The sequence below is a fragment of the Lichenostomus cassidix genome, chromosome 1 (genome assembly GCF_008360975.1).
Source record: "Lichenostomus cassidix isolate B80296 chromosome 1, HeHo_3.0, whole genome shotgun sequence".
Taxonomy (NCBI): Eukaryota; Metazoa; Chordata; class Aves; order Passeriformes; family Meliphagidae; genus Lichenostomus; species Lichenostomus cassidix.
Genome location: NC_139479.1, coordinates 17,858,457 through 17,871,014, shown reverse-complemented (window position 1 = coordinate 17,871,014; position 12,558 = coordinate 17,858,457). Strand labels below are relative to the sequence as shown.

The 12,558-nt window shown below is 44.8% G+C and overlaps 1 protein-coding gene and 1 long non-coding RNA gene across 3 annotated transcripts in view; one reads left to right on the top strand and one right to left on the bottom strand.

Moving 5' to 3' along the window:
- LOC146444290 (uncharacterized) overlaps positions 1-12,558 on the bottom strand; it is a 77,672-nt gene that overhangs the window by 53,692 nt on the left and 11,422 nt on the right. The gene's annotated exons all lie outside the window — the stretch shown is intronic.
- TMSB4X (thymosin beta 4 X-linked) lies at positions 5,290-6,947 on the top strand. Its single transcript, XM_085052053.1, has 3 exons — positions 5,290-5,410; positions 5,996-6,109; positions 6,484-6,947. Exons 2-3 carry the CDS (start codon positions 6,010-6,012, stop codon positions 6,516-6,518), a joined length of 135 nt encoding a protein of 44 aa, XP_084908179.1. The 5' UTR covers positions 5,290-5,410; positions 5,996-6,009; the 3' UTR covers positions 6,519-6,947.

Sequence of the window (12,558 nt, the reverse complement as noted above, 5' to 3'; positions counted from 1 at the left end):
GATAAGAATAGCTGCCTTGTCTTTTGTACATATGGATGTCTTTGTATGTTGAATAGACACCACAGTATTTTGAATGCCTATCTAGCTTTACCTTTGCGTTGAAAGAAACTCATATTCAATAATGGCATAAAAATCCAGTCTTTTAATTTGCCTGAGATTTCTGTCTGCAATCTCTATTGGCACTCATGCACATGCCATAAAATTAGCACATTTCCTTAGGAGAAACCTAGCATTGCAGGAACAACGGGCTGCTGAGTTGCACTAAGAGAAATGATTCATCATGCTTTTGTGATGCATAATGCTGATGTTGTTTGATCATGCTTTCAAAATTATTATTTTTACTCATATAAATGAGAGGAAAGTTCCTGCAAAACTCAGAAAGTGATGGCAAGCACTTGTGAAACTTTGGCACAGAGAAGCTTTTCTTCAGGCAGGAGATATGCTAGGGTATTGTTTTCAGTTCTCTCAGGTACTTTGCACCTCAATCACCGTTTCTAGAGATAGCTTTCAAACATAATGTTTGCATACAGAATCATGGAATAACCAAGGTAGGGAAAGACCTGTAAGGTCATGAAATCCAACCATTAACCTAGCACTGCCAAATCCACAGCTAAACCACAGCCCTATGTGCCCTGTGTGAAAAACGCAAGACAAGTAACCAGAAGTTTGGTGGCTCTCTGCAAACTTACAGAAATCTTTCTGGACGTTTGAGACATACTTGTCTTGCTTCTTCTCCATTTATTAAAAATTTCAGAGCATGATGACAATAAATTCTTAGCATCCCTGAAAAGCCAGAAATGACAGCTGAAGGCCTTCTCATTTTATTTGCTTTGTCATTGACGGTATGCAGGCAGCCTTCCACTTGTGGTATTGAATAGCCTGGCTTCCAAACTGTTGCATTGCCACAGCTTTCTGTGTGCATTAAATAAAGGCTGAGCACTCTGCATTTATTGTTTATGGGTAGAGGCAAGGCAAGGAAAACAGAGTCAGGCAGATTGGTGTGGGAGAGGAGCATCTGCTACTGGAGGGTATTTAGTTTTCTGTGCAGCATTCTGAGATTCCTAGCCTGGCTTCCCTTCCCTTCCCTTCCCTTCCCTTCCCTTCCCTTCCCTTCCCTTCCCTTCCCTTCCCTTCCCTTCCCTTCCCTTCCCTTCCCTTCCCTTCCCTTCCCTTCCCTTCCCTTCCCTTCCCTTCCCTTCCCTCACTACTTTCTGAAAGTCATGACCTGTTGCAAAGTTCCCTTTTGTGAAGCACTGTAAAAAAGGAAATGCCGCTTCTTGTAAAGGCAATTAGTGCCAGAATCTGTCCAGCTAGGACAAGTATTGCAATCCCCCTCCTGAAATTGAGTTGGGGGGGGGGGGGGATGGGAAGGTTCTCCTTTTAAAAACATTGCTCCGTGAATCAATTACCCTTTTTTTCTCTTAACTGTCGGTAGCAATTGCTGGAATGTGACATACCACAAATATTGTGTTCTGGTGTTTGAACAACTGAACACCCAAGCCCTGATGTCACTGTCAACACCCTGCTGCTGTTGGCAGGAAGGCAGTGCAGCAAGCGACTGCCCAAAGGGATTGTCTCTTCACTTACACTCTCGGGCTCACTGCCAGCTCCCGTTTCCTCTAGCAGTATATGGAGTGAGAGAAAGCATCCTCTCTCAGAGAGTCAAGCATGTGAAAAGAAGATTTCACATGTGAAACTGAGACCTGGAAAACAATCACTTGGCTTTCCTTTCTTTAATTTATTTCCCATACGATGGAGAAATTTGCATAGAGGGTTTATTTTTAGCTTACTAGTCACTGTATGTGCCTGGAATGCCATTAAGAATAATAAGTTGAGATGTGAATTAATCTTGGGTGCTTTATCGCATAGATGTTTCTTGCTCCTTTACTTTTTTTTTTCATAAATATGCAAACTCTATGGCAGAATTAGCACAAGGTTAGAAGATTTGTACTCCTGATCATGTTTCAAAACGTTGTTCGAATGGAGTTCAAGGAAATGTCCACTGAAGTCAATTTGAGATACACACACTTCCACTGACAGCTGCTGACATCTGATTAAGGCCCTGTCGCATGGCCTTGAGCAAGTCTCTTATCACATTTAAGCAAACAGGATCAGTATGTACTTACCTGGAAAAGAAATGCTCATGTTTTTTATAAGGCTTCAAACTTGAACACACACAAATGAGATGCAAGAACTATGGTTTACCACTTACTACCTTTCCTACAATGTGAATTTCCCAGGATGCAAGAAAGAACTTGCTGCCTTGCTCTAGTTCAACCCTCGAAGGTGTTAGCTGAAAACGATGTTAGCAAGGGTCCAATTTCCTTCTTGCAAATGGAATCAGCAATGTGCTGAAGAGTGCTTCCCTTTAATATGCAAATGACTGAGGGGGTGCATGTCTAGCAGGGAACTACAACACCAAATATTTGTTTTCTTTTTTTTTTTTTTTGTTGAATTATTTTTAAATATTCACAACAAGAAACTACTGACACAAAAATCAATGAAGCACTAAAAAAATATAAAATTATCAGCTCATTAATATCCAAACTAAGAATTCCTAAGTTAGCTATCCTTTACAGCTCATGGCCTGGGATATTTATTGAGAATGTCAGCTCTGTCCCATCCAAGTGTGCTTTGTTATCTTCAGAATTTAATTGACATGGGACAGTTTTGCCTGAACCAGTATCTTCCTTGCTTTCTCTAAGTAATAACAAACAGAAACATACACAAAAAGACAAGGAGATGGGACATTTCTATAGCTATACTACTAATGCAAACTGTTATAGAGGGGATTTACTTCTACAGAAATCAGCTGACCTCTTGCCACCAAAATGAAACAACCCTCATTTTGCTTCAGCAGAAAAATCTTGCCTTCATATGGAAAGTACATGTAACATTTCTAAAGTGCTATGATTACCTCAGTATTAATCCACTAGAAAGAAGGTATAGGAAGGCAGAGAAACAGCAACAGTGTAAATCTTTTGTCACTGTGTCTCAGAACTATAATTGAATCCAAGCTCAGCAGCGGAATCTGATTTGTAGATAGCAGCAAAGCTTCATCTAAGGTCGTGGCTTACACTGATTTAGGGGATCCATGGCTCTGTTCCAAAAGGAGCAGAAGCAAAAGAAGGCAATGTGGCTGCTGGACAAGCAGTTTCTGAAAAAAAGCCAGACCCCAGTCATACAAGCATTTGCTGTTCTTTAATTTCGGAAGCGCATTTCCTGCACTGAAGTCAGGGGACTATGGACTTGCTTAGACACATCTGTGAGAAACTAGAGCAACCCACGAGGAGAGCATTTATGTTACAATTACTCTCACCTAAAAATCACAAAAATCTTTGGCAAATCTGAAAAGTCTGGGACTGTAACATCATTGGGGATGCTTATTAACTGGTCATCAGGGAAATTTCACAATTCCTAGTCATGAGGTTCAATGCCCTAAAGTGTCAAAGCAGTAAAAGGCCATAAACTCGTTTTACAGAACTTGCTCAAAAACTAGCAGAGTTAGCTGATATCCAACACAGAAGATTCTTTGGGAACATTTTTAATACCATTACTATGAAAATCTGTAATATATCCCCAAATTATATTATATATTCCTCATAATTTCTTTCCTGATTCTTTTGACCCTCAGTCTTGCATAGTTCCTGGCTCACACCATGTTCATCTCCATTGTGGAGATGCTCATGAACTGCAGGAGGGAACTAGACTTTATACACCACATCCCCAAATGCAAAGGAGTTCAGCTTTAGGAAGACTGTGGGCTGACTGGAAATCCTAATTCACTATAGAAAGTGTTATCGGGATTGCCATGGGGACAAGATTTTACCTCCTTGAAAATACAGCTCTGGAAATGCTATGAAAAATAGCCAGCCAAGGGGAGGGGACAGCCATGAAAAAGAGAAAGCAGCATCCCCAGGGAATTTACTGAAATGTATTTACAGTTCTCCTTGCATGTATTAATACATGTTTGTGACCAAGGGCTTTTAATTCACCAGCAATCACCCTTGCATCAAATACCCTGCTGGAGGGCAAGGAGCAGGGAGCAATATGCTCCATGGTTTCCATTCAGGTATCCCAGAAGGAGCAGAGATTAGGTGAATTCCCACACGCCTGCTCCTGTACCCCCTCACACCTCGAAAGCGAGCATGCCTTTGCTCTCTTGCAGGGCTGCTGCCAGACAAAGGAGCAGAGATTTCCCGGTCTCCCTGTCAGTCAGCCACACACACGCACACACACTCCCCCCGGCGTCTCTCGGCTCTTTCACGTGAATAATTCAGTTTTTTTCCCAATGCCGTATTTGCAGAAACAGGAATCACGCGTCCCATACACTCCTTGCTTCCCTCCCCTACCGCAGCTGCCCACCAAGCCAGATGATGCTGCGGTTGGGAGCGATTGCTGCTCGGGGCTGCCTGTTCGAATGCACATCTGGAGCACCGCAGCGCGGGCAGGCAGCCGCCCTGACCCCAGCCCTAGTGCCAGCCCTCCTTCCCTGCGGGCACAGGCGGCCAGGGCCGGGCGGGCGGTGCCAGGCCGGGCGGGAGGCAGGGCCCGGCGGCATCTGGCCACAGCCATTGTCTGCTGGCCCGCCACCAAAGCCTGGCCTGGGGGCGTTGTGGGGTGGTTCCCTTCTTCCACTGCAGCAGGGTTGCAGGGGCAGCAGCAATGGGATTTTCCTCTCCCTGCATCGGGATGCAAAGGCAGCGGGGGATTGGGGACGGGGTGGGGTCGCGCCGGCTGCAGCTCCCAGAGCTCTGAAGGGACGAGGTTTTCGATTTTTTCTTCTAAATACCGACATATGAGTAACATTATCAGCGAGATGATATTGCTCAACCAGGAGAGCGGCACGCAGGGATGTGGAGCACAACCACCGCCCGGCTCCAGCCGAGCACAGCCCCCCGGCGCCCCGGGAGGCGGCCGGCGGCTGCCCCTGCCCTGGCCCCGGTCCCTGCCGCTGTCCCGCTCTCAGCCCCCGGCCCGGCCCGCCCCGGACACGCAGCAGCCCCGGGGCGGGGGCCCGGCAGCCAGGGCCAGTGGCCGCCCCCCCGACCCGTCCTGGGGCTGCCTCCCGTCGGCCGGGGCCGGGGCAGGAACCGAGGAGACCGGGGCGATGCTCGGCTACGAGCCGAGCTGAAAGCTTGCGTGTGTCCGTGTGTGTGTGTGGAGCTTTGTGTGCGTGTACGCGTGTGCGCGGGGAGAAGGAGGGCTGGGCAAAAAGGGAGGGGAAGGAAGCAAGGGGGGAAAGAAGAAGAGAGAGAAAAACGCGGAAAGCGGCAAAGTGTGGTGACATCACCGTCATTTGCATAGGCGCGGGGATAAAACCGCCCCGCCAGCGAGCGCCCTTTATACTGGCGTGCGGAGCGGCGGCAGCAGCGAGCCGGGGACTGAGCATCACCGCGCGGCGACACCGGTGGGTCCCGCCGCACCCCCAGACACCCCCCCGGCCCCTCAGCGCGGGCAGCATGAGCCCGGCACCCCTGCCGGGGGGGACCGGCCAGGGCAGGGCAGGGCGCGGGGCTTTTGTTTGGGGGTGGGAAGGAGGCAAGGAGGAAGGGAGGAGGCTATTGTCCGCGTGGGGGTATTGTCTGAGGGCGCGCTGCTGCAGGGCGGTGGCGTGCGAGGCGCAAGGCGGCTTCGTTGCCCTCCCAGGGCTATACTTTTTAATTCTTTTCCCCTTAACGAGTTAAAAACGCGGTCAGCGCGGGGTGCGTCCCCTCTATTGTACTCCGCAGCGCGCACGTAGTGGGAGCTGCCCCCGGCGGAGGCTGGCGGCGAGCCGCAACGCCTGGGATGCTGGATTAAACAGCCACTTTGTAAAATTACTATTATTTTTAAATACGTCGGGGGTGAAGCGGTTTTTTTGCAGCGAGCTCGGGCGTGCGGCCCCCGCGGGTCCCCGCGCTGGGTGCGGCGGGCGCGGCTCCGCAGGGGCGCCGGGGGGGCCGGGCAGCCCTGGCCGGGGGTAACCGGCTCTTCCCTTCCCCTCCGTGCGCAGAGCCACCTGCCAACATGTCCGACAAACCAGACATGGCTGAGATCGAGAAATTTGACAAGTCCAAATTGAAGAAGACAGAGACGCAAGAGAAAAACCCGCTGCCTTCAAAAGAAAGTGAGTGCGGGCAGGCGGCAGGGAAGAGCAGGGAGGGAGGCAGGCAGGGAAGGAGGGAGACGGGCAGCGAGGGAGGGAGGAAAGGATGGAGGGAGGGAGGCGGGAGGAGACAAAGAGGGGCGGCAGGCGGGAGCCGGGGGTGCGGCGGGTGCGGGGTGGAGGGAGGATACACGGCTATGTCTGTGCCAGACAGCGAAAACCTGAACCCACCGCCTAGCAGCGCTTAATTTACAATTATTTACACCTTGTTTGGGTCTGTAGCTAAAAATATACATTTATTTTAGCAATTTGTAGCAATTACCGTGTGAATGCATTTCAGGTTCTCGATCTTCATTTTTTTTTCTCTCCTTTTCTGTTTTTTCCCCCGTTTTTAGCAATTGAACAGGAGAAGCAAGCGGGTGAATCGTAATGAAATCTGCCCTTCCAAATTATGCACTGTACATTCCACAAGCATTGCCTTCTTATTTTACTTCTTTTAGCTGTTTAACTTTGTAAGATGCAAAGAGGTTGGATAAAGTTTAAAATGACTGTACTGCCCCTTTCACATCAAAAGAATAGAGAGAACTACTGACACTGAATGAAGGCGCTGCCTTTCCCTCTGCCTGTCTGGCTTTGGTCCTGGTGGCATGAAAGAGCTTGCATGTTGATGAAAGAAGAACTTGGGTGGGACTACAGTAAACTAGAGTAACACACGAATAAATGCAAAGCTGTACCAAGGTCCTGCGAGCTGTAAAATGCAGTTAATCGAGTGCCATTTTTTTTTTTTTTTGGTTCAAATGATTTTAATTATTGGAATGCACAATTTTTTTAATATGCAAATAAAATGTTTTAAAACCTGGATGGTATTTATGTCCTCTCTTTGGAGAACTGTATCAATGGATAAGAAGCATAAATGCCGGTACTGAGACACAGGATACTATAAAACCTTTGGAGATGCTTCAAACATCAGTCACCATTCTCATTTTTTCAATGTGTGTGCTCGGCAATAGATAAACTTGTGATCCTCGAAGCTAGTTTTTAGACAGATTTCAGTAAAAAAATGTATATGTTATAATTTGTCACCATGTGAGTATATCACTTTAAATATTTCTTTAATGTAGAGATTGATAAAGGCAAAAAAAAATCGGGCTGCATTTATTACCTTGCCCCACCCATAGCATAGCTCTTCTATTAAGAATCATTCTGTACTGTTGCAGAGATGCAGCCTTGTTGTATAAACCCATAATTAGTTTGTTTAATAATTAAGGCTTGTTACTCTGATATGGTATTTAAAGGAAACTGTAACTTGAATTTTAAGTCCAAGACTGAACATAAGCTTTTTAGTTTCATGAAGCATTTAGTGGTTGGTGTCCCACAGAAATAAAAATAATTTTGCTACAAAGTTGCTTATGTTTCGAACAACGTGTTTTAACAGTCTCCTCGATTCTAAGAACTGGTTTCAAAGTTTAAGAAGCTACAGGCTACAGTCTCCTTAAAAGCTCAAAATGGACTATTTGGGGACAAAAACGTTGTGGTAACTTATAAAATAAAGATCATAATAAATCTGGCGTGCAAATAGCCACACTCCACATCGCTGGTTTACGGCAATTCTTTCAGGCCTGGGACAGTTTTTGGTTATTTTTCTTCAAATGACTGCAGGTAAAACCTGTGATCCAGGGAGATCAGTAGGAGTTGACTTCAGCAGTCATGAATTTCATCAGTGGAGTGAGTAATGAACATTCTGGGGGAAAAAAAATGCTGTCAGATAACCTGTAGGAGGGTGGTGCGCGTGCTTCTGCAGTGCCTTAGTTTTATCTTATGGATTTGAGGCTGCATTAATTTCAGCCAGTTCCTATACAGCAAAACTAGTCCCTCTGGGGGCTTCAGTTTTGCTGAGGCTGCTGACTTGGCAGGGTCACATAGATTTGGGATTTCATCCTATCACTGCTCCCTAGAAGCATCTTGGTTTTATACCACTGAAGGCTGTGGGGCTCCTCTCCTTGGAGGTTAGGTGGATGTCTGTGCTTTGGAGAAGGTGGGAGCCAGGGGCTGCCACATGCTTGTGGGCACAGTCCCCAGCCCCCCAGCAGTGGAAAACCTGCAGAATTGAGTGCTTGATAAGAATCTTGGTTCAGGCCTGCGATTTTGTGTTGCAGTCCTTGAGAAGTCCTGGTGGCATATAAGGACCTTCACAGTAATTTAAGGTGATGAGTTCAGGAAGGAAATGAACCATTTCTTGTGCTTGTTTAAGCTCTGATTTTATTCCCCATGTATAACGAGAAGATGGGAAGCTTACAGCTGAGTTTCTGAGAAGTCAATTAATCAACTCCCAGCTACTGATGTTAATCAGGTAAGATGGGATGTGACAGGGCTGGGTGCAGAAGCATACTGTGTGAGCTGCACGTGCGCAGATGTGTACAAGCGAGCACTTGCTTAGTGTGGATTTATTGATGGGAAAAAAACCAGCAAGGTATTTCTGGGGGAGGCAAAGCGTGAGGTATACACAGCTCTGCATAAGTCAATGGAAGTGCATGCTGTGATACAGCACAGTTCAGCAAAAATGTAATGAGCTCTGAGGGCTATGACGACTTCAGAACTACAGGTCCAAAGAGATCAGTGCTGGTCAAAGGGTACCACCAACTGCAGCACAAGGTGGTGAGGCTCAGATCTGTTTTCAGGAGATAAGGCAGTAAGCTACTACTACTAGTGTTATGGAAGCTCTGTTTCTGCCATCAAGGACTGAATAAAATTACAAAATCAACTGGGAAGTAAACCCTCCAGGTCAAATTCAGGGATTACTGACTGGATTCTATCTGCTTTGCTCCTTGTTCAGCTCTTTGCATACATTCAAAGAAAATTGTGTCAGGCCTTTGCCATGCTTTGCATAGGCAGTGTTGAGGTAGTCACATCTGACACCTATTCCACAGCAATGCAATGGATGGTGTGAAATGTAAAGGCTTGGATGAATCAATTATAATACTCAGGACTGTGTCTGCACTGGTTGTTGGGTGTTGCTAATAAAATCAGTCTCTTCAGCTGTCAGTCTAGAAACTTTCATCAGCCACAAATAAACTAGAAAAAAAAATACAGCCCGAAGCCTGGTTATGAAAAAGGGTCATCAGAAACAGAAACATATGGGTTTTGATCCCACACTCTGTGCAGGCACAGTCTGCCAGCCCTATGAGACTTATGGTGTCTGGTGTTGCTGCCTCCCCACCCCCAGCCAAGAGGCAGCTCTGCCGAGGTGATGTGGTGAGAAGCTCTGCCCTCCAGTACTGAAGCAAATTCCTCCTTTCTCAGTATTTCTCAGAAGATTTTCTCTCCCTTTCATGCATGCCCCCAGATATCATTAAGTATACATATATTGGACAGAAAGCATATGCTAACCATATTCAAAATAGACCATTGTGGTATTAATTACAGAAATGTGGAGACTTCAATGCAAGCGTTTTTGTCTTCTAGGCTATTTTTGTGCAATGTTGAATGTGTGATAAAACACCACTTCCCCTAGTAACCCTTTACTTCCCTAGAAACAGTGTAGAAATGAGCAGTTCCTATTGTGTATTGTGATCATATATGGCTGCCACATACAGCTGCTGCACAGCAGAATTTTATTAATAAGGAACCGTGTGCTGCTCCAAGCATCACGTAAAACACAATGAGCACATGATACAGTGCTCAGTGCAGTAGTTCCACTGGGCTGATACTAAAAGGGGTGTGAAGGAATAAAAAATGCAGCTCTTGCTCATTTGTTGATATACAGTGGAATGACTATGCAAAGCAACCTATGTCAGGCTTGTCCTTCCATGAGATCTCTGATGCGCTAGCTTTGTGCATTTTCACTTCAACAGGCCAGGCAACCAAATTCTAACAATATGGGCTATTTTGTTAATTCACAGAAAAGGCATTGCAGACAACATTTATCCATTATTTGTGCACTGTCTGGCAGATTCATTTGTCCCTCTGATATAGTGATTTTTTTTAAAAATGCTCTGCCCTTTACCATACACCTGTTTCAAAATTCTGTGGCTTAATGACAGGATTCTATTTTTCTCTCTGTTTTCAGCTGAAGTTAATGACCTGAATTCCAGTTTTGCTTTTACCAGGTTTTAAAAATGTCAGACCCATCTCTGACTTCCTCTTCTTCCTGCTCAGAAAGAAAAAAATATCAGACATAGTGGGTTTTCAGAGGTGCTTAATTTTGCCTCTGGGTTAATGAGCTTTTAGCATATTGGGACCATAGCAAAGATAATTCCTTTCCTCTTGTTTCTACATGAGGATTACAACATTGCTTTTTTTCCTTGTAATCAAAAACTGGAGTTCTTGGGAGATCTTTCAGTCTCATGGAGCTTTGGCTTTATGAAAACTGTCAGGCACAATAAGGTTCATGCAATATAATGAGAATTGGCAACTGGGAGATTCTGCAACCACTGCTCTCTCACAGTAAGCGGATGCTGATGGCAAAGCAGAGTTAAATATAGGCCGATAGCCTTAGTTTTTCATTAGTTTCAGGCAATAATATGCAAAGAATGGCATAGTGACACAAGTAAATATCTTTTTCTTTTTTAAATTTACAGTTCCTGTGACCTCAGGTTTTCTGATAGCTCTAAATTTATTTTTTGCTTAACGCAGATTTTCCATCCAGCAATATTTTGGAATTGAGTGAGTGGATTTACTCCAATTTAAATATATTTCGAGCATTTGAATAGTCCCCAAATATTCACCACGTGTCCAATCAAAACATTGTCTTGAAAAAAAATTCATCATTACATTGACCAAAGGCTTCTCAGCGATGAAGAAAATTTTCCCCACTGTTGTAATTCTCATCATTTTATCTTTGGCGTGTGGTCATGGGCTTGAAATTTGGGCCTGGAAAAAATCTCATGTGATTTTGTAGACATTGCAGATTTCGTGAACAGAGATTTGCAGTGCTCTTTGTTTGCGTGCTTTGGTTAAATATTGAGTACACTTACAACACTTAGAGATATATTTGAAAATGGAAAAAAAATCGCCAAAAATCCAAACAACTCCCCCTGCCTCCCCCAAAAGAGGAATGCATTTGAGTGTTCTATAATATCTGTCCTTAATAATTTAGTTATTCCTAGTATCTTGTAGTGGTGTGAAACTACAGCAGTAACATTCAGGTCTCTGAAATAAGTCAAGTGAACTCACTGAAATCTACTCTACAGATCAAAAGTATGAAATTCAGGCTCTCACATGGTTCAGATCTTACCTATTTTATTTTACAAATTTCCATAGATATTACTTTATGTGTTTTTATAATGGTGCTTCCTTTCCATCTGGCATAAAACTATATATGATAGTTCACCAGTATCACCAGATGGGCTCCCAGGGGCAGTCCCAGGCCACTCCCCAGGGCAGCAGAGCCTTTTTTATTTTAATAAATAAAATAAGTATTTCAATTCAGCTTTCCCATCACTTTAGTCACAAAATTTCAGCCATACAGAGCAGTAACACAAAATGCTTGAGCCCTACTAGTAATATGCTGGAATGCAGACCAGCCATGACCTTATGGTCCAGGGTGAGTGATGGCTTTAGGGCTGCTTTGTATCTAAAGAACAGGGCAAAAAGTCCATATGTAAATCCATTGCTTAAATAAATTAATTACTATATTAAGGATACTGCAACCTGTGTGAAGGCTTTTGCTGATGGGGAGCCTGATGCCTGCCTCTTCCAAAAACTTTGTCCTTCTATTGCACCAAAGGCTAGAAGGTCCCATGAAAAGTTGTCATGGAGGTCATAATAAAATGACTTACAGGAGAAAGTAATAAAAGATGAGCTTTATGCAAATATTCCTATTGCCTAGCAGTAGCAAACAAACATTGCAAGATATTGAGTTGGTGAAGACATCAATGATTTTGCTCCCACTGTATTGCTTCAGAATGAATTAGGAATAAGAAATCTCCTAGCAGCTGAGCTGTACCCCATGACTCTGACACGTTAGGGCAGGACAGATGGATCCAGACAATCTCATCTCCATAGCTCGCGACTACAAAAGCAGCTGATGCTTGGATCATGCAAAGAACATTGCTCCAGGGAAGAACTTCACATTTCTTTAATTTTTTAATTTTTTTAGCAACTTTAATTACCACTCTGAAAGACACACAAAAAATCTGCTGCCTTTACTCGTGGTAGCTGACTTGCCAGCATTAAGTGGAGGGGGGAAGGGGAAGCCCTGAAAATTAATGAGGCTATAAATGACACCACTTCTCAGCATGAGGAGTTAGAATGATGCCAAGAGGAATACAGGTGAAATTCTGGGAGACGTGCACCCTTTTCAGGGGTCCATAGACTGTACATATCCATACATGTCTGCTTCCCTGATGCTTTGCTTGTAAAGTCATCCCTGCTGTGTGTGGGAGGTGTGGGTTACACTGAGAAATGCCAAAGTCTCTCTCAAAGTCCTTGCTGCATTTTAAAGGTTAAAACTAGGAACAGACTGGCATTTT

Bases quoted from the DNA above. Each gene is read 5' to 3' on its own strand.
- TMSB4X (XM_085052053.1), top strand. From the start codon at position 6,010: ATGTCCGACAAACCAGACATGGCTGAGATCGAGAAATTTGACAAGTCC. The intron at 6,110-6,483 runs GTGAGTGCGGGC...CCCCGTTTTTAG, and splicing joins CCCGCTGCCTTCAAAAGAAA to CAATTGAACAGGAGAAGCAA.